This window comes from Nyctereutes procyonoides, unplaced genomic scaffold, assembly GCF_905146905.1.
Source record: "Nyctereutes procyonoides isolate TBG_1078 unplaced genomic scaffold, NYPRO_anot_genome, whole genome shotgun sequence".
In the NCBI taxonomy this organism is placed as follows: Eukaryota; Metazoa; Chordata; class Mammalia; order Carnivora; family Canidae; genus Nyctereutes; species Nyctereutes procyonoides.
Window position 1 is genome coordinate 61,014,907 of NW_026575043.1, and position 26,604 is coordinate 61,041,510.

General features: G+C 46.0%; 1 protein-coding gene across 1 annotated transcript in view; it reads left to right on the forward strand.

The window, feature by feature from the left end:
* The window catches only part of TMEM132C (transmembrane protein 132C), a 306,364-nt gene that overhangs the window by 93,342 nt on the left and 186,418 nt on the right, over positions 1–26,604 (forward strand). The window contains exon 2 of the mRNA XM_055323344.1: positions 12,141–13,035. Coding sequence (XP_055179319.1) covers positions 12,141–13,035 — 895 coding nt within the window. The remainder of the gene's footprint in view (positions 1–12,140; positions 13,036–26,604) is intronic.

Genomic DNA, 26,604 nt, shown 5'->3' on the forward strand with positions numbered 1-26,604 from the left:
CGCTGGCAAGCCTTGCCACCCCGTGCGGACACCACCCCTGTGATGTGGGTTCTAGCCCTCGTCCCTCAGCACCCACCTCTAGCTTCGCTCCTCGTGTGACCACCTTCTGCTTCCACACAGCTCTTCAGGAGCTCATCATCCCTCACTCACCGTCTTACCACGCTTGCTCAGAAACTTCTACTTTCACTCTTGCCTTCTGTGGCTGGTCCCTGTCCCCAGCTGGCAGTCCATGCTGACCTCTATGTTTCCCACAGACGTGAGGCAGCACACGACACAGTAAAAACTCTCAGGTGATGTTTGTTGAACAGAGAGCGGGCCTCGTAATACCCCCCAGCGGATTTTGGGGGGAGTTTAGTAGTTTCTGTTTTTGTTTTCTTTTTGCTTTAAAAGATTTTATTTATTCATGAGAGAGAGAGAGAGAGAGAGAGAGAGAGGGGGCAGAGACACAGGCAGAGGGAGAAGCAGGCTCCATGCAGGGAGGACTCTGTCCCAGGACCCTGAGCTCACGACCTGAGCCGAAGACAGACACTCAACCACTGAGCCACCCAGGTGCCCCTGAGGAGATTAGCGTTAAGACCAAGAGTGATGCCTTGCCCTTGCAATTTATATATTTATTTTTTGTAAAGATTTTATTTATTCATTTGAGAGAGAGAGAGCGCGCGCACAAGCATGGGGAGAGGTGGAGGGAGAGGGAGAAGCAGACTCGGGGATCATGACCTGAGCCAAAGGCAGCTGCTTAACCAACTGAGCTACTCAGGCACCCCTTGCCCTTGCAATTTAAATGAGAACATTCGTGAGCTCGTTGGGCTCATCACTCAAACCAGGATGCTGAATATCAGTTGGTTCAAAGAAAGCCCATCTTGGACTGACTATCCAGCTTCAGGCACTGCTGGATCCAGGGGCTCTGTCTCTCAACCATTCTTTCCTCAACATGAACCTTACTTTCAAGCTGGAATTGAGTGTCTCTGGACTGACGCAGGGTTTAGAAAAGTACACTCACCATTACTTTAAATATTTAAATATTTTAATTGTTTTAACAAGCTCTGGCACTCTAACTCCATACTCCAGGCAGGATCACATAAAGGTGATCACGTGGGTCTTGAGTTCAAATCCTGATTCTGAGATTCCTCACTCTGTGACCTGGGGTAAGATGCATAACCTCCCCGAGTATCCATCTCCTTATGTGTCAAATGGGGTGGGGAGAGTATGGAACACAGAGGGTCACTGAAGGTTTAAAGGAGCACCTGATATGAGAGGGAGAAGATGAGCACCCAGACCCACAGGCTACTGTTTCCAACCTTCTGGGTCAATGATGCAGGATTCATGAGGTGGAGATTTCATCTTCTGTTTTAGGGATTTCTTTTTTCTCTTTGCTTTGTAAAAATTCTTCACTATACATTCTCCATTCTCCTAGGGAGGCTCTGAGCAAACGTCTCCTTTCACAAGAGAAAAGTTAAAGACTGTATAATGGAAGAGAAAATAGCTTTCATCTTCTGGTGTATTCTTTCTTCTTTTTGTTTACTTCACCATCAGGAAAGCATTTTCTACTTTGTGTCCTAAGACTTCTCATTAATATAATCATCCTAAATACTGGTGTAACCAAACAAAACTACAGATGCTAACTAGCAGGCAAATGGGATTCATATGTGGGGAGAATGGGATGACTCAATGGGATGGCGAAGAGTTTTGTTTTTTTTTTTAAATTATCTGTAATTAGTGGGAAAGAAAATATGTGGGCTATATTAAAAATAAGCTTTCTTTTTGAGGAAAAAGACCCTCGTAAAGAACGGGAATGCTGTTCTCTTTTATTGGCATGAATTGAGATAATTGGAACTCTCGGGATTAATGTAAGGTTCCATCATAAATAATACCACCATCTGTGATAAATAGATGCCTCTCTCTTTGAATAGACACAGCTAAACATCCTCAAACCATAAGCTATATGAGCGGCAAATGCAGCGATTTAAATTCTGCTATAAAGGCTTATATTATGCAACTCTAAATCCCTTCTGATGTTTGATCAATTTTTTTTTTTTTTTGCTTCAATATCCAAGCTGTTTTGGAAGCATAGTAAAAAGCCGTGTTTACATTTTGGATCAATGAGCTAAACCTGCTGTATAATTCATACTATAAAGGGCCCCGAGGAAAACACCAAGAAAGCCATCATCTGCATGAAACACAACTTATGGAAGGTCTTCGTCCTTGTCAGAGGTCAGCAAAGGGCAGCTCCCACACCAAATTCAGACTGCCGCCTATTTTTGGAAGGCCCAGAAAGGGAGAATGTGTTTACATTTTTAAATGTTCAAGAATCATTTTTCAAACAATAGTGTTTCTGACATGTGAGAATTCTATGAAACGCCAGTTTCAGTGTCCACCAATAAAGTTTTATTGGAACAGGGACACAGTCATGTGTTGACATCTGCCGCTGGCTGCTTCTATGATGCAATAGCAGGGCTGAATGAGACCACTTGGTCCATAAAGCCTAAAATATTTACTATCCAGACTTTGACAGCAAAGCATACTCATCTCTTCTTTATATGACATGCAAAGCCAATAAACTCCATTTGGACAAAGCCTACACGTATCATTTTAGAGACTTTGGGCTGGAAGAAAACAGTGATGCACGATAGATGTCCATTGATCAACCTAACAGTAAGAGTGGCAGGGAAGCAAGATTCAGGGTGTGTTCAGGCCTTGCTCCCTCTCTGTTGTGAAGACCTACTCCCACATGCCTCTGCTGTGCCCGCCATCGCTGACTGTGTCTGTGGGGATTTCACTCATAGTTCTGGGATGGATGACAGCATTAATGGGGCCACCTGGTCTCTCATTTGCCTTTGGAGAGAAAGACATTTGCTTCCCTGGTTCTCTTGCATGTGAGGGCACTTCTTCCCCAGGAGCCCCAGCAAACCCCTTCTCTTAGCTCATTGGTCCTGACTGGTCCAGGGCATGGCTCCCCAGCCTTAGCACTGTTGACCTTTGGCCAGATGATTCTGTGTAGTGGTGCTGTCCTGTACATGGAAGATATTGAGCCATATCTCTGGCCTCCACCCATGAGATGTCAGTAACTTCCCCCACACCAACCACGACAATCAGAAATATCCCCAGACATTGCCAAATGCCCCCCTGGTGGCCAGCGTGCTCCTTATTTGAGAACCACTTGTTTAGGCCTATGTATAACTGAACAAGTTGCTGGAAACAGGTTTAGAATTACCTGTTTGGTTTAAACCAGGGCTTGGCAAATAGGGCATCATGGGCTTTATCTGGCCTCTCACCCATTTTTGTGTGCCCATAGCATAAAAATGAGTGTGTAGGTACCTATGTAATATCGATCTTGCCTCTTAGCCTGCAAAACCCAAGATAGTTACTATATGGCCTTTTAAAAAAAATTGTCAACCCCTGGATTAGACCAGTGGTTTGAATCCTCACCATTATACAGCATAAAATTAAATTTGTAATATTTTTAACAGGTTTATTTATTATTTATTGGAGAGAGAGAGCATGGTGAGGAGGGGTGGGGGGTGGGGAGAGAGTGAATCTCAAGCAGGCTCCACCCTCAGGGCTCAATCTCACAACCCTGAGACCACAACCTGAGCTGAAATCAAGAGTCAGATGGTCAACCAACTGAGCCACTCAGGCACCCCTAAATTTGTAATCTGACAACGTACTTACGTATATAATTAAAAACAAATCTGCACAGTGCCCTGTCATAGGCCAGAAAAATATGAGCAGCGTAATCTGTAGTAAAATAATATCTTAACGTGTGTCCTAGGAGAGCGGATGTAGTAGGCAGGTACCTGCCCTGTATTTGGAGGCCCCGTGGATGTGTCAGCCACAGATTCTGACTGGCATGGACAAGTCTGGACAACTTGCATTCACAAACAGATTGGGTATTGCTGATGTAATTTCCTAAAAGGATAAACACTTTTTCACTAAAGTTTTATCAAATCAAAGTACAATTTCACCCCAGCAGTTGCAATACTGGAGAATTTACAATATACAGAATTATCACCCCTTGCTCACTGTTTTCATAGCCCTTTGAGGTAGCTTGTTGGTGGCTATTTATAGTAGATTGTGAATATGTAGTGGGACCCCCAGAAGTCAGTGCCAGACCTGGCAATTGTGTGTTGCTGGAACACGTAGCAAAGCTGGAACCCGCCGTCTGAATGACCTTGGGGATCCTCGGAAATGCCTCTATGGTTCCCCCGAATGCCACGCATGCTGGGCTGAAGCGTCTGCGCCCCAACTGTCAGAACCTACTAATATGTGACCTCACTTGGCCAAAGGGACTTTGCAGATGTGACTCATTTCAGGATCTGAGATGGGATTTCGTCACTAGGGCCCCTGTGAGAGGGAGGCAGGAGGTCAGAGGGAAGAGAAGCTTCAGGCTGCTGGCTTTGAGGAAAGAGGAATGGACCAGGAGCCAAGGACTGTGGGTGCCTCTCAGAAGTGGGAAAGCCAAACAAACATACTCTCCTGAACTCACAGGAATGCAGCCCTACCCATACCTTCCTTTCAGACTTTCAGAACTGCAGAACTATAAAAATATATATATTTTTCAGTTTTAAGCTACTGAGTTTGTGTAATTTATTCTAGCAGCAATGGGAAACTAATCCACCAGCTCAGTGGGGAGCACTTCCCTTAGGGGAACCCCAGCTTAAGCCCCAGAGCCCCCTCTGGACCTGGGGTCCAAGCCACACCCAGGGACACGGGTGTGGAGGGCTCGGCCACACGGCCACCATGCTATTCGCCAAGCTCAACGTCAGGAACTGTAAGTGCAGTGCAGTTAAAACATTGCACTTTAGATTTATGGCTTTCCCTAGTAAATATTTCCCTGGTGTGTGTGTACCCAAGGCACCGTTCTCATGCCGAGTCTGAGATTCCAGGTGTTTTAGAGAATTTGTCTTTGAAAAGCCTAAGTCTTTTGCTTTCCTGGGGCTGGGATAGGGACTGAGTCCCACCTGAAGATGATTATGGAGTTCTCCCAGAAAAACAGGGGTATCCCCTCAGGGGCTCAGAGGGCGAGATAAATACCTGCTCTTTTAAAGGAGAGTTTCTCTGTTCCGAAATTGCAAACCACACTCTGTAATTTCAGCAAAGGGTATTCAGGGGCTTGTTCAGAAGAGGCATTGAAATAAAATAATCCATTTATCAAGGTGCCTTTTGTTTTAAGAAAAAAAGAAACAATGAGCCATATTTAGCAGAGAGAGACATTCTGTGTCTGGAGAATGTTAATAAATCACAAGCCTGGAGAGGGAAGAAAACCTCAGAATACTCCAGCCGGATTGTGTTTCATGTGAGCGGTGGGGACTTGGAATGAAATCCCATCAGGTTTTTCCTTGAGGTGGATAGAGACAGGTGGGCTCTGTTTCCCGGGGGGGGGACAGGATACTAGGTGGGTCAGTGGGAGCATCTGGGGCAGCGTGGCCCCCTGGACTCGCAGAAGGGCCCACCCGCCACCTTGGGTGCCAGGATCTTCTCACACAGATAGGGGCCCCTCCCCTTCCTTTCTGCATCTCTGTGGCCTTGAAAACTCTCTGCTATAACTTAGGAGCATGCCTGGAATCGTGGTGATAGTAATCAGACTCGGAAGGATAATATAATAGCAACAGCACCCTCCGTACGTTGCCTTCTGTAAATGGGTTGTGATAGGATTCCCTTTGTAAAAGTGAGGATTCTGAAGCTCAAAATTTTAAGGTATTTGCAAAAAAACAAAACAAAACAAAACAAACAAAAACAATGAAATCTTTATCTAGTACATTGTGGAGCAGGGATTCCTTGGATTTTGTCTGATGTCAGGAAGGCCCTCAAACCACAAGGATACCTTTCCTTCCCTGAATTGAGTAGGGTTTGGCCAAAACCCTTACTCTGTGTCTTCTGTACCTTCAATGAAGCACCACACACTTTGTACGTGGGTCAAGTTAGATCAGGCTCTCTCAGCCCCGGTGCTGCTGATATTTTGGACTGGACAGTGTTCGGTGCTGGGGGCCTGTCCTGTGAGCATCGCTCTACCTCTAGATACCAGGAGCACCCCCTGCCACCAGTTGTGAGAATCAAAACTGTTTTCAGGAATTACCAGGTGGCTCTCAGGGACAAGATGGCCCTAGCTGAGAATGCTTTACGCAGCGTAAAACAATACCACTCGTGCATTTCGGTTATTCCAGTGATTTTTTTTTTTCCCCTTAGACTTTAAATACACTAACTCTTCTGGGTGAATGCTTTCCTGTTTATAAAATGAACAGATATCTGCTCCTTCTTTTGTTGTTGTTGTTTTTAATGTCTCAGACCATGCTTTCAAAAGCAAACAGCGTGCATACGTGGATGCGGAACCAAAGGCAGTATAAAGCCCTCCCCTCTGGATAGTCGTTGAAGCCGGCATGCGCCAAGGTTTTTGTTTTTTACGTTTGTCCAATTGCAGAGGAGAAATGGACCTTGTATTTTTATCAAGTACCCTGAGGGCATCCACTGCTTACTCCATTCAGAGCGAGCTCTGGCCCCCTGCCCTGCTCCTCACGCGCCAGGGTAGGTCCCGAGCCTCTCCTGCTGCCCGTGCCCCCTCCTGGGGGTCCTCTCTCCAGTCTGGCCAACCTACCCATCCCAGCCCAGAGAGAACCAGCTCTGAAGAGTCCGCCCCATCGACACATCCACACGTGAGTGTCGTGATGAAGGTGATGTGTCCTGCTGGCTGAAAGGGTCTTCTCCCCCAGCGTTGTTCTGTCTGGGTGCTAAGTGACACGGACTTCTCCTGTGTTCACTATCTTACAATCTCAAAAACTCAATTTCCGGCAGCAGCTTTGCCGTCGAGTTCTCTGATGAACACCTGATGGAGGACACAATATCCCCAGCACTGACAGGCGACACAGATAAAGAAAATGGATAAACAGGAAGGGAGACCACAAATGAACGTGCTGTCAACGGGGAGGCCAGATAAAAAGGGCCAGCTGTCACCTGCTACCCCATTCCCCTCTCCTGTGGCCTTAGGAAACCAGCATCAGACTTTTCTGGGGTTATTGTTGCAGATCGATAAAAATTACCGAATAATCCTATCTTTCTGGGAGACAGTGTGAGCAGATGAACCAGAATGAGATGGTGGATATTTGTCTGTGCTCACTGGGTCCTGGCAGCCACAGGGTGGTCCCCCGGTAATCAGCAGATGAAGCGTCAGGAAAGAAATACAAGGAAAGCTGATAATCACCTCTGCTTCCTTCATCTGCGGGACTGAGACTCCTCAGAGTGTGAAATGAGTGGAGGTGATAGAGTCACAGCACAGTAGGGTGCAGATGGGCACGGGTCCTGGGGGAGCCATTCTCATGAGCGTCCACGGGGTTGGCTTTTGAGGTACATGGACATGGTGTGAAGCCACCTGAGTCTCACAAACGAGAAAGCGATTCCCTTTTCAATTCTGTTTAAATTCTTTGAATTTCATCAAGGAGAAAGTCTCATCGTGGTGTGTCTGTATCTGTAGCACCTTACACTTAGTCACCTCTCCATTTAACAAAGAAATGGTCAATGTCAGCCTCAGAGCTGTAGACTGGCAGCAATTTGGATCACGGGAGCCTCTGTTTAATTTATACGGGGATTCTCTAAACAAACGTATTGATTAATTCACTGATATTTGATTAAGTATTTATTTTAATAAATTATTAATTATTGATGAAATCGATTGATTAGCAATGCATAAATATCTGGCTGATGTCATGAAAGTGCTATCTGAGGGTCTGGAGCTTAGGCAACACCATCTTCAGTTGGAAGCATTGCATGTGCAGGGAGATGTTCCTGGCAGTCATGAGCATGCATATGCTCAATAAATTCTTGTTTTTTGAAGACTTTATTTTTTTAGAGCAGTTTAAGATTCACAGCAAAATTGAGAGGAAGGTACAGGAATTCCTACGTGCCCAAAGGCCATAGTTTACATTAGGGTTCACCCTTGGTGGCATACATTCTGTGGGTTTGGACAAATGTATAATGACACATGTCCACCGTTGCAGTATCATGCAGAGTATTTTCACTGCCCTTAAAATTCTCTCCGACATATTTGTTGGCCAAAGTAAATGACACAGCCCACATAGATTCAAGGAGTAGGTCAATAGACTCTTCCTTTTAGAGGGAGGTTTGCAGAGCCATAAGCAAAAGCAGTAGATACAGAAGGAGAATTAGTGCCATTTTTTTAAATTTTATTTTTATTTTATGATAGTCACAGAGAGAGAGAGAGAGAGAGGCAGAGACACAGGCAGAGGGAGAAGCAGGCTCCATGCACCGGGAGCCCGACGTGGGATTCGATCCCGGGTCTCCAGGATCGCGCCCCGGGCCAAAGGCAGGCGCCAAACCTCTGCGCCACCCAGGGATCCCATTAGTGCCATTTTTAATTGTTCTACACAGCTACCGTTATATCCCTTATATCTGGCTCTACCTACCTATTTACATATCTGTCTACTTACCTATGCACCCATCCATCCACCCACATCCACCCATCTGTCTCTTCACCTACCCATCCATCCATCCATCCATCCATCCACCCCCGTGTCTGTCTCTCCGTCCATCCATCCATCCATGCATGCATCCATCCATCTATCTATCCATGGCAACTGAAGTTCCCAGAAGGTAAGACTTTGCTCAAGATCCCATAATGGCAAAAAAAAAAAAAAAAAAAAAAAATCCCATAATGCTAATAGATCAATACTTCCTTGGCCAATCATCATGCCCTTAACCATACTAGACTCACTTCCTTTTCCACCATGTTTGTCTCTTCCTGCTCACGTTAAATCTCTCATGAATGAAAAATTCGGAGCTGGGTTTAGCAGGAAGGTAAGAGTGAGGCACTTTTTGTTCATGAGAAGGAGAAAGCAGTGACCTACTTAAATAATGGAGAATCCTGAGAGGAGACAGCTGGACAGAAAGCCCACCCCAGCTTATTTTGTAGAAAACAAACTCAGCATTTATTTAAAAATAAGAGATTCATATTTTAGGCTTCTTTTGGGGAACCCAAAAAAGTAGAAAAAAGGAATCCCTACACAAAGGGAGAGTGAAGAACGTGGGGAAGGCTTGTTGGTAGTGCTTCCTGCGGTGAGGTGCATCTGTCACAAGTGGGCCCTAGCATCCTGCTCTGCTCCTTCCAAGAACCTGTGGCCTCCAGAGCCCCAAACAAATCAGTCTCTCAGTGTCCACACTTCAAGGTTCAAGAGGTTTTTTGGAGAGGGATTGAGCACACTAGAATAAAACATCTGATGTGGCAATTTAGTTCGGTTTTTACAAAATATTGTGAGTTGCTTCAGTAATCGATGGCTTTTTTAAGGACATGGAGTCAGTACTCTTTCTGGAATGCTCTACTTTGTCAAGGCCTTCTGAGGGTGATTTAAGCAGGTTCTGGAATGAGAGGGTTAAAATGGAAGTGCAGAGACATCCCTCCAGAGAGAGAAGGGCAAGCACCCTTGTTCCTGGTGGCCTCAGAACAAAGCCTCTGGCAGAGAACAAGGGAGGAGGCTGTTTCTTTGAAAAGCCATCTTGACAACCCAGGCCCTGTTTGGCTGCAGCCCCACCAAAGGCAGCTTTGATCTGCTAGCCAGTGTCCCTGCCGGGGAAAAGGATTAGGGGAGCTTCCAGAGGAGAGAGGCACAGGCCGCCCCATATGCTGGATGGGCTGTGCCTGCTGCCATCAGGAGGAAGGCCAGCAGGGGAGGCTGGAGCAGCCGGAGCAGACACAACTGGACTCTCCCACAGTATCTGAATGGGGACCCGCTTATGTTTCTGGGCTTATTTTTTCTTTTCTTTTCTTTCCATTTAAATTCAATTAGCCAACGTATAGGACATTATTAGTTTCAGAGATAGAGGTCAGTAATTCATCAGCTGCATATCACACCCAGTGCTCATCATGTTATGATTTGCCCTCCTCAATGGCCATCCCCCAGTTACCCCATCCCCCTTCCATTTCCCCTCCAGCAACCCTCAGTTTGTTTCCTAGAGTTAAGAATCTCTCATGCTTTTTCTCCCTCTCTGATGACTTCCCATTCAGCTTTCCTCTCGTCCTCTATGATCCTCTGCACTGTTTCTTATATTCACCTATGAGTAAGATCATATGATAATTGTCCTTCTCCGATTGACTTCACTCAGCTTAATACCCTCCGGTTCCATCCACGTTGAAGCATGGTGGGTATTCGTCCTTTCTGATGGCTGAGGAATATCCCATTGTATATAAAGACCACATCTTCTTTATCCATTCATCTGTCAAAAGACATCGTGGCTCCTTCCACAGTTCGGCTATTGTGGACATTGCTGCTATGAACATTGGGGTGCAGGTGCCCCTTCAGATCACCACATCTATATCTTTGGGGTAAATACCCAGTAACATAATTTCTGGATCATAGGGTAGCTATATTTTTAACTTCTTGATGAACCTCCACACTGTTCTCTAGAGTGACTATACCAGCTTGCATTCCCACCAACGGCGCAAGAGGGTTCTCCTTTTTCTGCATCCTCACTAACATTTGTTGTTTCCTGACTTGGTAATTTTACCATTATGACCGGTGTGAGATTGTATCTAATTGTGGTTTTGATATGTATTTCCCTGCTGCTGAGGGATATTGAGCATTTTCTCGTATGTCTGTTGGCCATTTGTCTGTCTTCTTTGGAGATGTGTCTGTTCATGTTTTTTGCCCATTTCTTGACTGAACCCTTTGTTTTTTGGGTGTTAAGATTGTAAATTCTTTATAAATCTTGGATAATAGCCCTTAATCTGATGTGTCATTTGCAAATATCTGGGCTTGTTTTCAAAGACAAAGGCATGGCTGTGGGCTTCTGAGGGCTTTGCAAAGTCAGCCATTGGGCATTTTAATCTGTTTGTCCTGCGTGTGTAGGGAGTCCTTAGTGAACTTCCCACAGTATAGGTGAAAGCCATGAGGAATCTTTACAGAGAAGAACCTTTAGGCGGCAAGGAGCCTGCTGGTTGTACTACTGTCCATGTCTGCAATGGGCAGAGAAGGTCAGGAAGGTAGTGGTGATGCTCTTCCCTATCTCAGCACTGAGCCCCAGCCCCCGGGGTAGGCTGGCTTACCAGGCTGCAGATTGCAGTCAGGGCTTTCTGACTTAGATGCACCTGTGCAGTTACAAGGAAGTAACTTCACTGAGTGCCATGGCCTACTGAATGACTTCACCCCTTGTTACCAGATGGGCACAATACCTAAATGTTGCCAGGCCCTCCCATGTGTAAAGAGAAGCTGGAAACCCAGATACTTCCCAGTTGTTCAAGATAGTTCCCATCTTATCGATCTTCTAAAATACAGTGGACCAAACAGAGTCCATCCCCAGGCTGGGTCAAGTGCCATAAGCCACTGTCTCCCTATGTGCTGTGTTTCCTATTGGCTTTATGAATTTTTTGTTATGCAAAAGATTATGTTTTTTTGCGTAAGCAACTTTATCAATTTTTTAAAATTGCATTTGGATTTTGAGTTGTAATTAGAAAGCTTTCCCTACACTCAGCTGATAAAGGAGTTCATCCATTGTCTTCTTTTAGTACCAAAAATAAATTATTTCCTTATATCTAGATTACTGATTCACTTGACATTTATTCTTGTGTGTGGTGTGAGGTATGGATCTAATTGTATCTTTTGTTTTAATTGCATCTTTTGTTTCAAGTGGCTAGCCAGTTGTCCTAGAACCATTTATGAGAAAATCCCTCTTTGCCTCATGATTTGGAGACTGTCTGTATCACATGCTAATAAATTTCTAGATGTACATGAATGTATTTAGGGACTCATCTGTTCCATTGGTTTGTTTTTCTATTCATGTACTCATGCCATTAAATATGTTTTAAACTCATGCAAATTATTAATAAACATCCCAACTTCACACTCGTGGATGTCTTGCCAGCTTTCTGCTTGGTGGAATTATGTAATTGTCACTGTTTAACCATTACTAATATATAAACATCCACATCTCATTAGCCTCCCCCTAATACAAGTATATATTTTGCAGATCGTATAGTCCTTTACTGGCCTATCCCAGGAGGACCATGAAAATACTAGCCATGTGAGCTCCGGAATGTTCATCCTCATTTCTAAATTGCTTATAGACTTCCTATCCAAGGAGTCCAGCCCTAACCTCATCTTCGTTTTTTTTTTTTCTTTCTTTTCTTTCTTTGTCCTCTGCAGTGATTGAGGGCCGGGGGATCACAGACAATGTGCCGCGGTTCTCTTCTCTGCCCCCCTTCCTGCCTGTGAGCTACCACATCCTTGGAGCAGAGACCTCCTTCTTCCTGAAGGAGGCCAACCAGGACGTCCTGCGCAACTCCAGCCTGCACACCAGGGTGGAGTCCTTCTTCACCTACAAGGCCGACCGGCCCCCAGTGCTCAACGCCAGCTACGGGCCCTTCTCCATCGAGCAGGTGGTGCCTCAGGACCTCCTGCTGCCCTCCAGCCCCTTCGGAGCCACCAGCAAGCTCTCCCTCAACTGGAGGCTGAGGGCGCACATCCTGCGGGACAAGGTGTACCTGAGCCGGCCCCGGGTGCAGGTGCTCTTCCACCTGCTGGGCCGGGACTGGGCGGCACAGAGCCCCGGCGAGCGGCTGCCCTGCCTGCGGCTGTTCGCCTTCCGGGAGACCCGGGAGGTGCGGGCCGGCTGCCGGCTGCAGGGCGCCCTGGGGCTGTGCGTGGCCGAACTGGAGCTGCTGGCCGCCTGGTTCGGGCCCCCCACCGTGGTGGCCGGGAGGAAGCGGGCGCCCGGGCCGCCCGAGGGGAGCCCCGTGGAGCTCTACTACTCCGTGCAGCCGGGGGATGCGCGCGGGGACTGTGCGGGCGGCGGCGGCGACGTCAGGAAGGGCAACGCCATCCGGCCCGGGAAGGACGGGCTGGACGAGGCCGTGCCCCACCTGCAGAGGATCGGCGCCGTCAGCCTCTACCGGGCCCAGGACAGCACCCAGCTCAGCGAGCTGCGTTTGGACAGCAACGTGGTCATCTGGCTGCCCTCCCGGCCCGTCAAGCAAGGAGATGTGGTCACCGCCTACGTCACCATCGCCAGCAACTCCACCGTGGACCTTTTCATCCTGAGGTAGGTGCCCAGGCTGGCCCAGGGCCTTCTTGTGCGCGCCTAGGGTGAGGTGGCCCCGGATCCCTGGGGTTTCGCTACGTTCGGGGGATGCTCCGGCTTCTCAGTGAAGCTGGATCCTGCAGCTGCCCAGGTGCACTCAGCAGTTCCTCTTCCATCGTGGATCAGGGGGTGGGGGGAGGGGGCCAGAAACCACATCCAAAAGAAGCAAGAGTAATCAAATCACTCTCTCTTTCGTCATTGAACTTGCAGAAGGATCGGATTCTTTCCTTAGCTTGGAATTTTTTCGTAGACACACAGATACTTGTTGCATGGTTGAGAGCCTATTTCCTCAGAGCCCAAGAAGAGACATAGGGTTTATGATATTTATGATATTTTACTTTGTGTGTATACGTGAAAAAAGGCAAGGAAGCATCCTTTAAACAAGAATTCAGTGCGGTTCTTGTTGGCAGGCTGGGGATAGGTGAAGCTCAGTTCCCGAGCATGGTTTAGCTGTGATTAAAGGAGTCTGGCCAACAGAAAATTATTGCACAGAGGTATTCCATCTCATAAAAAAAGAAAGAACAGAAAGTAAATTGAAACAATGGGATGACCCACCTGCCGTCACCACTGCTGGCTCAGCAGATTGCTTAAGTTCTAATAGGGCTGCTCTGTCACTCCGTGTGATGATTCCGAGGTCCATCTGGGAGCGTCTGCCTTCTGAGGATTATTCATATTGGAGAAGAGCCACTTACAGAAAATCCTCTTAAAATGTGGGCCAGGATTTCATAATAACGAGAAAATATTTGAGACTTGTTTAAAAGATAAAGATGATAAAAAAAAATTTTTCCCGATTCTAGCAAGGAAAGACTTAGTTGGGTAATAATTATATCTCCGCATTGGAATAAAAAAAAAATCAATCACATGTTGAATGAGTTGCTTGGGAAAATAACTGCAAAATAGAGTGATACTATTTTATAGCATATTCCTTTTTGTGTAAGTTTTGTTGCATAACTTTGAGAATGGTCATATTCAAAGGCTTTGTTGAGTTTGTTTTCAGAAAATGCACTCAAAGGCTTCAATGTTTCTCAAGGCATTTCTGCATCCTTGGGATTCTCATAATTCTTTCCTAATGTGTCTGTCTGGTCATCGTCCTTGGAGTTTTTTCTTGCAATTTTTAAGTAGGCTAATTTTACCAGATCCTCCCTTGCCAGTGAGATCTGGATACAGTTGAGGACTTCCACAACATCATGATCAGTGATGTTATGAAATCCTCCATCTTTCACAAGATGCACACTTTGCCCTTTGAGGACTCCCATCGCAGCTACCTTCAGACTCAGTGGGGCCAGGCAGGCACCTGCTGACCGTGTATGAGGGGACACAGCTCCCTGTCAGGGTGCCAGAGACTTGGTGGAAGTGTCAGCCTCACAACTGAGAGGCCAGGATGGCAATTTTTTTCTCTTTTAAAGGTTTTATTTATTTATTCATGAGAGACACAGAGAGAGACAGAGACACAGGCAGAGGGAGAAGCAGGCTCCCTGTGGGGACCCCAATGCAGGAACTCGATCCCAGGACCCCGGGATCACGACCTAAGCTGAAGGCAGACGCTCAACCCCTGAGCCACCCAGGCGTCCCTCAGGTCATTTCATTGTAAAATAAATATATACAGCCTTGGCTTTGGAAAGTAGATGCAGAAGTCAGGGATGGTACCACTAACACGTGTTAGGATTCCAGAGTCATAATTATCTTTGTGCTTTGTACTGATCCTTAACTCTGCTTTCAGAAATGCAGGCTGTGTGGTCTACCAAGGGTGGGTTTGGGTGAACCACTGGGTCCCTGGTCCCAGGTGCAAAGCCTTCAGCTGCTGGTGGGCCCCCAGACCTGGTGTGTTCGACAGAAGGGGCTGTTTTCTGTATTTGTCATCATCACAGGCATAAAGGGTGGTGAGGGCGAGGTCCTGCACTCAGCTGGCTCAGCTCTGAGCCTATCTCCTCCACTTCACGGTGGTGGGACGGTGGATGGCTCACCTGGCCTCCATGTACCTCTGTCCCCTCATTTCTGCATCAGATGTCATCCTGGCACCTCCTGCTTCCGAGGACAGGAGGACCTCATGGGCCAATATTTATTTGTAAGATACCTATAACAGCGCCTGGAACATAAAAAGTATTTCTATGAATGTTGAATATCCCTAACAGGGTTGTGTTTAAACATCCATCAAACTTCCCTGAGTGCTGAATTCTGTTTTAGCAGTAAAAGGACTTCGTGCCTTGCATAAAACCACAGCAAGGTCTGTTCTCCATGCTGTATTGATTCCCACTTCACCGCAATTTTGTTTAAAGAGCAAAACTGGTTTTTTGGTTTGTTCTGTTTTGTTTATAATGACAAGTGCTTTGGAGCACAGAGAGCAGTGCTGGCGAACTTCTGGGGTGGATGCCACTTACTGCCGTGAGGTGCAGCATCTCTGTTTCTGCCTTCCTGATCTTTCCAACTTTGCACCTGAGTCCTGGGGGAGAGGCAGAGGAGACATGGAGTCCAGAATGACTCCCAGATGTGTGGCTGAAGGATGCCACCGCCATGACTGATGGCAGACCACGCCACGGGGGAAACAGGATTTCTCTTTCCAGATAACATACGTAATTTTAACTTAGTTAAAAGTAATTTTCATTTTTAAATGAACTATTTCAAGGATAAAACATTCAGTAAAAGAATGCAAGAGGACGTACACAGACATGGCATGGATAGTGACACTACATGAGAATGCATGCTCATGGGAACCCACGTGCCTCCAGCAGCCTCCACCCATGGCTGCAGGTTGGATCGCAGGGAAATCTGTCCTGCCCTTGCTGGTACCTTTCTACCGAGAGATTTGGGGGATTTGCAGGAGAGCTTGAAAGCCTTCGACTGACTGTGAAATCCAAAGGTATTCTCCTTTGTCACCTTGCATGATGACTTTGATGACAAGGCTATATTTGGAAACAGGTAGGACTTTTTAGGGGTTTTATAGAGCCAATAGTCTATTTGGGAACCTGGCCTAGGCTTCCCTGATAGGATCATTTTCACAAATGATACTGTCTTCTGTAGGCCCAAAGAAGCAGCTTGCTGTTCGCTGGTAACTTCGTGAATTTAATCTAAAGGCAATCCGTGATTTATGATCAAATCGGTTCCTGAGATTCTTACAGCAAGCAGAGGCATTACTCACTATTCTGAGGGCTTCCAAAATACATTGACGACCGGAGTCATCAGTCCTGAAAATGCCCATTGCCACCCCCACGTGCCTGGATGCTACAGAGAAGGCCTTGGGATGCAGAAGATGACCGCTGCTTCCTCAGAGCTCTGTGTTAGAGTTTGCAGAACATCTTCCTGTTTCAAATCAATGTTCACTCTGCCTTAGTTGGTCCTGGCCTTGCAAAGTCATTAGAGGGGAGAGCTGGGGAGGCCACCCTGCCTCGGCCTCGTCACTCAGTAACTGAATTAATGCCTCCAAAGACAAAGGTGGTAGCTTATGGTCCTCCACACCTGAGGACAGGCTTGCTTTGTTGTATCCAAAGTTCAGGGATAAAAAAGAAGTTAAACTAATGAACACTGAAGTGGTAGTCAGTAAAAGTTTATTGTGAACGCACCAAAAGGACCATTTGCACATGAGCAGCCCTCAAAGCAGAGCCTGGAATGAAGCTTGGGAGGTGCGGGAGGTTGGCATATATGTTAGAAAAGCAGCTCTCAGAGCCCCGAGGCAGGGATCGACTATTCTTTACAGGCATTATTCACGATGTTAGGATTTTCTTAAATGAAAGCAAAGGGGTGAGTGGTGACCTCCTATCAATTTGGGGGAACAATTTAAGTCTTGTGTATGATTTTCCGAGACATAAGCAAGCAATGACCCAGGTCAAGTTGGCCTCGCTTGTCTTGCCAAACAAGCTGAATTAAGCTTTGCTTGTCTGATGAAACCGGGTTTGTCAGCTCAGGGAATTTTCAAGGCTGGGCTCTGTTCGTGTATGATTTTAACATCCTCTACACTTTGGGTCCGTCTCTCAGCGAACTGACAGTGTGAGCAGCTCCTACGGTATTCCCGTCCCTACCACTGGTAATGCAGCCAGGCGGGGGCCTCCCACGTTCCCCTGCTCCAACAGGTACATCAGCACCACGCACCCAAGCGGTCGGGTCAGTGAGGTCCTCAAGGTGCCTGATCCCGCTGGACGTCGTTTGACGTGTGAATGACTGCCGAGGAGCGTTTAAAACCCTGGGAGGAGGTACAGGTCAATAGGATGACTATTGGACAACAGTTGCCAAGGAATGAACCCCTCCCACCCCGAGCAGATGCCCAGAAGCCAAGACCCAACCAACTAAGCGACTCAAATGGGTTATAATCAGAGTCAGGTTTTACTGTCAAAGTGAACCTATGGCATGAGGTATTAGCAACCACCTATCTTCGTGGTCGCTTAGGGCCTGATGAACTCGAAAATGTTCTATTTCAGGAGATGGTGCTATAAACAGGTCTAAACCAGGTCTCTGTCTGATGGGAGCAATTAATCATTTAATAAGAGATATCTCTTCAGAAATATAAGAAAAGCAAAGGTTGATAATCTAAGTAGATTATAAGCAGCCAGTTGAGAAAATTTCTTGATTTGTGTTGGAAACATCTTCAGAGGGTAGAATGAGGTTGGTGGCTTCAATTCCACAGGTCTCGAGACCCTGGTTGGCAATTTGACCCTTTGGTGATGTCACCGGCATTCCCACCTGGCAGCTGGCATGGAGGTTGTCTGGGTATGTTCCGTTGTGGTGATTTCTCTGAAGTTTACATGCACAAAGCCTCAGAAACAATTAACAGTGAGAGTCTGATCATAGGTACGCTCTAGTTTTCCAACTGAAATACAATTTTTAATTTTTTATAGTTATTTCATTTTCATCACAGACATTCACAGTGAAACGCACTTGTTTGTTAAAAAATAAGTAGTCTTATTAAACTTGGATTTTTGACATAAATGTAATAAGGATACTGATTCTGGTTCTATTCTCAAATGTGATATTCAGTAATAATTCTGCTCATATCCAAGGAGCTTCACTGGCTTCTCAAAGTCAACCTCAGTTCTTAAAAATTGTCTGATAATAAGGAGCCTTAGATAGACTTTAAAGTGTTTTTATGTTAAGAAACCAGGCTGTGGACTTCTCTAATTGCATCCCACTGCAAAAAGAACAGATTTTCATTGAGCGTATTCTAATACTTATCTTGTCATGAAGAGTGAGAATATTCATTTGCTAAGAGTTTCTAAATTCTAGAGAAATCAGGTAGGGAGAAGAAGGAAAATGTTTCAATCCGTGTTTACAGTTGTATGCTTTATCAAATTGTTGCAAGTTATAAATGTCTTAAAAGAGAGGAGGAAAGGGGTCCTTTCAGTCTGGAAAACAACATATTAAAGAACCAACAATGTTTGTCATAAAGATGAGAGTCCCTCCATCCGTTCATTCAGTCTCCTGTAATTAATTATTGCTTCACTTCATCTGGGCTAGCAGCTTGCTGAACCAGTCTGTGCTCTATTAGCATTTGAGAAGTTCTTTCCCATCAGTGTTGTGACCTTAACGTCATCATGTGTCCTGGAGGTCTGTTTGCGCCTTCCACTGGCCTCTGAAGATGAGGGACTGTGGCCGGTAGTTGACTGTACATGTGCTCAGAGAGGGATCATCGAGTGTAAACAGGAACTCTCTGTGATGGGAGACTTACCAAACTGTGACAGTTGAAGATCTAGGGAGTTCCTCCGTGTGCCTGCACTCCCGTGGACCTCAGGTTGGCGCTCCATGTCCTGCCAGCCCAGGACCAGCCACCAAGCCTTCCCCTGAGCTAGCTGCCCTCTGCACCTGCCAGCCCTGCAAGGAAGTAGCAGCAGCAATCCACACACTTCCCTCTCTGTTCCTTCTTAGGGGGCTTGTGATGGTTCTCAGGAACACCTGACAATAGGGCAGCAGTGTGCAGGGCTGCTTTGTCTTTTCTGGGTAGGTTTCATGTGCCAGCATTGATAAGGGAGCCTTCGGGGCATAAATCCGAAGAGAGGATTTTTCTTTTTTAAGTAAAACACTATGAAGGAAGGAGGTAGGCTTCCCAGGACAATAAAAAGGGAGCAGAGAGCGACACTCTATGCTGCCATGCAACTACATTAATAACCCTTGCTTTGTAGGGCAGGGTCACAGAATCGTGGAGCAGGGGAGGTACCCTCAGCTGGAGCACAGACGGCCTTGGATGCAGGGCTACTGACTCTCGAGTTCTGTTCCGGCTCGACTGCTGCATGTGTGCTCATTCTCGTTAAGAACTGGCATCGCCCCAACCAAATCAACACAACGTCCTGTGCACTTAACAGCGGCTCTGCGTTCCCAGCATCTTCCAATAAATAAATAAATAAAAGGAGAAGGGGCGGAAGCAAGGAAAGAGGCTTTTAAAGAGATGAGCGAAAGTGACTTTGCATGCAGGGGTATTGGGAGAAGTGTTATTTTTCCAAGCAGGATGGTATTTGTCAGTGGACTCATTCCTAGATGCTAAATGTATGAGGAGGGAATGCCGGTAGTGATCATTGACTGGCTGCTCCCTCCTCTAGAAGGATTTTGCCATGCAGACCTTTTATAGGTAAACCCGGTACCCAGCTAGCCCAGTGCAAAGGGCACAGAGCTGGGTTTCCACTGCTGGTTGGCTGGTGGGATTCACGGAGTGTGTCTTTCCTGATAGACTGAAGCCAATTGAGGAACTCCACTATTTAATCCATTTACACTTCATTATACACTAAACGTACACAAATACACAAATGTTCACAGCAGCATTATCCATGATAGCCCAAACATGGAAACAACCCAAATGTCTATCAACCAGCAAATAAATAAGCAAAACGTGATCTATCTGTGTAATGGAATATCATCTGGCCATAGAAGAGACTGAAGTAGCGATCTGGGCCACGGTGTGCATGGAGACTGAAAACGTGACACTGATGGAAGAAGCCAGATTCCTGGTGGCAACAGGGCCCAAGAGCCTGGCAGCCGGGTCTGCTGGTTTCCCCGAGAGGCTAGGAATGCAGGCTTTGAGCGCAACCTTTGGGCTTATACACGTGGACAACAGACTCACGTTTCAGTGTCACCCTGTAGGCCTGGGGATCTGATGGTGACCCTGGGCTGAGATGTGTCTCCTGATCTAAGTCTGGCTCAAAGCAGCAGAGTGTATTTATTTCCTTGGGCTTCTGTAACAAATTACCCCAAACTGAGCAGCTTAAAGCATCAGAAACATGGTCTATCAAAGTTCTGGAGGCAAAAGGCTGAAGTCAGGGCTCTGGCAGGGCCTCCTGGGCTGGGGGGATCCTTCCCTGCCTCTTCCTCATTCAACTGCTGCCTCGGCTCCTGGCTGCATTGCCCCCACCCCAAGTCTGTCCTCACACGCCATCCCCTGGGTGTCCCTCTGTGTCCATGTCTCCAATCTCCTCACTTTTCCTTACACTGATCCCATCTGGAGATCCTGACCTAATTATATCTGTAAAGACCGTGTTTCCCAGTGATGCCACATTCTGGGGGCCTGGATGGACATGAAGTGAGGGGTAGCCCACCCTTCTACCTACTCCAAAGAGGACAGGACTACCCCGTGCATGGCAGGGCCTTCCACCATGTTATCCTGGGATCTTCTGAATTACTGTGCGCCCCCTTGGCAGCTCCAGCTGGTGGGAGAGTGGAGCTACAGATGGGGATCTGAGCCTTAAACCACTCAATAAACGCACCTTCTGTGCCTGGTATAGTGGCACCTGCTCTCAAATCCTTCCTCTGATTTCTGACTACAACCTGTGCCCATGCTGTTCTAAGTGAATCTGGGGGAGCTTTTTTCTTCTTTCTTTGATCCCCTTTGGGTTCAAGGATATGAAGAGGCCTGAAAGACAATTTCCAGATCCTTGGCTTGCCCCTGGAAGATTTGGCTCTTCATTTCCAACCAGGCGTCTGTCTACAGGGCCAGGTGGAGCTCTCGGGAATGACCCGACGGTCCCAGACTTATTATGAGGAGGAGACCCCAAAACACAGTTGGGGTAGCACTGCCTGCAGATTTGGAGCTAATTTAGACAATTCTGGAAACTCATTTTCCCACACCCTGTCTAAAATTCATTTCCCTGTTGAATGTCTCCGAAGGAAAGGTTTGTTTTCATTTTGTTCAGCTTGTCATTTTAAATGTATTCTTCTGGAACAGAGAAAAGGAACAATTTTCTTTCTGCTTGGGAAAAAGTGAAGAAATAATGTTTCCTGCCCAGGGCCCCCTCCCTGGCTCCCCACAACACATCTGCGTTGCCAGGCAGCCTGGCTTCGGTGAGACATTTGACTGTTGTGGGAAAAACATTTACACATAAAATTGACTCCAGCTCTCGGAAAAGAGAAAGGAAGCAGAGGCTTCCTGACCTAAGCCTGCCTCCTTTGTTCCACATTCTTTAACTGATTTAAGAGTCATCTTACTTTTCAAAATAAAATAAAATAAAATAAAAAAAATAAAAGGCATCTTCGTTTTTGAGCTTCCTGGATCACAGCTGTGTCTGTTGCAGTTTACCACGTGCATAAGGGGACTTGTCTACCTGGGTATTTCTGGAGAGCAGAGGCAGGCTAAGGGGTGAGTAGCAATTGCAGTAAGAGCATGAGATATTCCAGTGTCCCAGAATACTGGGGTATGTTAAAGGATTTTTATTTTTAAGTAATCTCTATACTCAACATGGAGCTTGAACTCATGACCCTAAGATCAAGAGTCACACAATCCAGTGACCGAGCTTCCATACTGGGATTTTTTTTTTTTTAAGATTTTAAAATTTATTTGAGAGAGAGTGAGAGTGAGAACACAAGCAGGGGGAGGAGCAGAGGAAGAAGCAAACTCTCTGCTGAGCATGGAACCCAACGCAGGGCTTGATCCCCAGGACTCTGAAATCATGACCTGAGCTGAAATCAAGAGCTTGACAGCAATTGACTGAGCCACTGAGGCACCCCTGGAGTATTCTCAAGTGTTGATTTGCTGCCACTTTGCTTGATGTCATGACATTACTGCAGGATTCCTTAATATGGGAAATCTGAACCATTTATGTCTTGCAACTCCAAGAATTATTGGGTGAATTAAAATCTCAGAAAGGGAAACAAGGCTTACTTAACTTAAAAAGCATTCCAATTGCATTACACCTTCCTTGTTTGGAACCTTCTTTGGAATCTCATTGCTGTTTCAGCTCCCATTCCCCACGTTCCTAAACATGTTGAGTATATTTTCTTGTATTTACAAGTCCTTTGTGGCCAGCTGGGCTCTAGTCTACTTTCAGAAGGGTGATGCACTTTTTTTTTTATTTAGAAAGGAGGGGATCCTGCAAATGGGGACATGGATTCAAGAGGAGAATATGGTAGAGCATGTAGGAGGGGATCAAAGCGGGAGAGAGGAAGGCTGTGGATCTCGGGCCCAATTACCAGCCATTTCTACAGATGAGCCCAAAGGCCTCACTTCCCCCATGGCCGGGGTTCCATTGTCCTTTGCCCTCTTTCCCCCAGGACAAACCCATATTTTCAAGGCCTGGCCTTGCTACCTTAGCCTAACTTCTATCACCTAGGGCTTTCTTATTCTGTCCCTGTACCTCGGAAACATTGGCCACATAGCATGCTCAGACCGGGATGGTGGCTGACACTTGGATAGAGCCACATGTGAAGATCATGCATAGAAAAGGATGAAGACTGTTATCTCACATTCCCCTAAAATGCCAACATCTTCTTGCATTTTGTTCTGGTATTGTGATCACTTTAGACCTGCTTTCCTGAAGAAAGCATCTCCTCTTTTGAATTTCTCAGGGAGACCTTTAAGAAATAGAATTCACAACCACATAAAGGAATCCACAGGCCTTTTAAGAGGCTCTTACCCACTCTGCCTGGGTTGGACACATTGCTCCTGAGAAGCCACAACCTGGCTCCTCCTGGGACTGCTGTTTGGATGGCCCTGTTGGGCTTCTAGAAATGATGTTTGCATAGTGTTTGGCAAGTCATCATTCACAACATGCCGTGCAGTCCTTTCAACAACCCATTCTGAGATTCAGTCTCTCTCACACTCCATCATCCAAACCCCTGTCTTCATGCTGTCCCCAACCTTTGCTGGCTCCCCCCATTGTGACTCCAGTGGTTGCTGGTTCATACAACACTTATTTAGAGTTTGAAAGTACACATCTCCTACAATGAAATACCACTTTGCACCCATTAGGATGGCTGCTGTTGAAAAGGCAGAAAATAACAAGCATCAATGAGGACGTGGAGCATTTGGAACCCTTGTGTCCTAAGGATGAGAATGCAAAATGGTGCAGCTGAAAAACAGTATGGCAGTACTCAAAATCTCAAAATAGAATTACTGTATGATCCAGCAATTGCACTTCTCTGTATATGCTCCAAAGAATTGAAAGCAGGATCTAGAAGGGACATTCATATTCCCACAGCAGCATTACTCACAAAAGCCAAGAAGTGGAAGCAATTCAGATGTGCATCAATAGATGAATGGATAAACAAAGTGTAGTGCACACATACAATGGAATATGAATCAGTCTCATAAAGGAAGGGGATTCTGATGCCTGCTACAACATGAATGAACCTTGAGGACAGTATACAAAGTGAAATAAGCCAGTCATAAACTGATAAATATGGTATGATTCTTCTAACATGAGGTACTTAGAGTATTCACAGTCATAGAGATACGAAGTAGGAGTGCAGCCATCAGAGACTGGAGGGAATGGGGGAATTATCTACGGATGGGTGCTGAGTTTTGGTTTTACAAGATGAAATGAATTATGGAGGTGGATGGTGGTGATGGTTGCACAACATTATGAATGCATTTAATACCAGTGAACTGTACACTTAACATTGGTTAAGATGGTAAACTTCGTGTTACGTGTATTTTACCACCACTGCCACCACAGCAAAAATCTGTAGGTGGACTTTTTTTTTTTTTTTTTTTTGTAATAGATGAGCTTAAGTGAAGTCTGTTTGGCTTGGTGTAAGCCATGTACTCATCCCTACTCCATTTACTGTGACCAAATTAAATGTGTTTATTCACTCAGCTACCCTTCACGTTTGCAAGGGGGGTATTAATCTCATTAAAGACATGTTCACTGAGTGCAGAGGCAGAGTGTTTGGCAAAGGGAAAACTGAAATATAGGTCCTAGAAGACAGCAGGTTTACCTACTGGGCAGGAAGGAGCGGTGGATGTCCACCAGTAGCATCGGGATGGGGTGTAAGCTCTAGAAACGGATGCTTGAATTCAAATCCTGAATCTATCATTCTCCCCAGTGCAATGCAGACAGGTTCCTCAACCCCTCTCTGCCTCAACTTCTGTATGAAGATAAGAATGGTAGCAGTTACTGGTAGGGATATTAGGGGGCTTCAGTGGGATAGAATTTTAACCTGTGCTTGGCACATTTTAAGCACCTAATAAATATTGTTTATTATTGCATTATTATTTTTATTATTATTATGTTTTTCCTGAAGTTACAGAGAGAGATATTACAGCTGCTCTTGGGTGAGAGCCACCAGATGCACCCCAAAGTATGCTGATAAACTCCCATCTCTATGGTAGCATCTACATCCTTTAGGAGGAGGGATCCCCTTGCTTTCATTCCGTATAAGCCAAAGGCTCTTGACCAGGGACCCGGTTTATCCCTCTCCCTGGGGACATGTGGAACATCCTGAGACATACCTGGTTATCAAAGCTGGGAGAGCATTTCCTCTGACATCTTGTGTATACAGGCCAGGGATGATGCTAGGTACCCCAAAATGCACAGGACAACCTCTGTCTCCCCCATCAAAGGATATTCCAGCTCAAAATGCCAGTCAATGATGCTGGCATTGAGAAACCCTGAGGAAAATGAATGGTTGATGAGCACGTGGGGCATGGCTATGATCACAGGTAATAACCCACCTTCTCTCAGGCTTAGAAGCCAGCTGTGATTCTCAGTGAATCATGAAGGTACTCATGAGCATGTGGTGAGAACCGTCTGTTGGGAACATAATGACCTTGCCTAGCAGTGTAAGAGGCTCTGTTTCTTTGCAACACTCCTCCCAGATGTTGGCAGCAGATATCGTGGCAATAAGCCATTAAAATCAAGGCCAATTTTCATGTTTACCAAAGAGCAAGGACCTAATCTAGTTAGTTTATATTATGCAGTAAGTATGTCTTAATATACTTTCTTTAAAAAAAAAATAGAAGAAGAACAGTGCTTTGATAACATCAGAGAGGTATATTCAAAGACGGAGTCCATCCTTGATATCACATCGGCAGAAAGTGTATCACACTTCAATTACATTCATTTCATTAGCTGTTAATGAGCACTTTCCAGAACAGGCTCCTTAGGCACGGGACTGGCTCTCAGAGCTGATAGATCAGTGTCAGCATTTCTCAGATGGAAGAGCTAAAGATTGCATCCAGCTGACAAACCCAATTATGCCATCCTGAAATGCACAGTGGGGAGAAGAGACTCTAACATGGCAGCTACATGAAGATGGACAGTGGGGAGGCACCGTTTTCACTGAGCTGAGCTGTTGGCTACAGGGTCAGGGAGCAAATGGGCCTTCTTCTCACTAACCACTCAGACTACAGAGTCTCTGTTGAGCTCAAGAGACTATCTCCCCATTCCTTGTCAACCTACAAAAGGTACTTAACCATCCATCAGCCTAACTTCTGTTGGAGCGATCATATTTTTTATTTAATAAGTGATATTTCCATCTCACTGTGGTTCCTATTCCGCCATGGTTCTTCCCAAGATTCAAGCCTAACAGGCATACATTATACAGATTTCCATGAAGCATGGGATATTGTAGCACAAATCAAAAACAAGAGAGCAAAACCCTTAACTTTTGAACTGGAAAAAAAAAAGTTGGAAAAATTTTTATCAGGTTTGTTCTTATTCCAAAAGATTAGATAAAAATTTCCCTAAACTGAGGGTACGGTGAAAGAGAGCATCAGATGGGACCTGGAAGGGGTTATATGTTGGCAGGACCCTAAAGGGACTGAGAGACACGTGGGAGAAGTTTGGAAAGACCAGAAAGCGGTGACCGTCTTTTCTCTCTCTCCAGAGAAAACAGGGAACACACGGGGTCTCAGACTTCTCCTGTGCCCAGCATGTGAGAAAGAGCAGGAGGAGTGGGAGTGGAGTGATGTGTCTGGACAAAGGGCCTGAGCTTCACACAATTTCCCATATTTCCTGTGCTCTTTAAAGGGACAGAGAAGCAGCTGAGAACAAATGCTGGCTTTGTTTTCAAAGGAAAAGCGACATATCAATGGACAGCCTATGAAGTAGTCCTGTTGATTAGAGAATATTCTCTTGATGTGGATGTGCCTAGGGAGCAGTGCAGACAGCTAACCAAGGCCAGAGGGGCCTGGAACCCCAGGACTGGGTTCCCCACTCACCCTCAACCCCCACGGAATGGAGATGCTCCTCTGGGGTGGGCATCCATCAGCTGGGGGCTTGCAGCTGCACTGAGCAGCTCTCAGCCGGGAGTAGTTTAAGCCAAGGGTTCCCTACCTAGAAAGGGCACAAGAATCACCTACTGTACCTTTAAACTATCAATCACCAGACCCCACTTCTAAAGTTT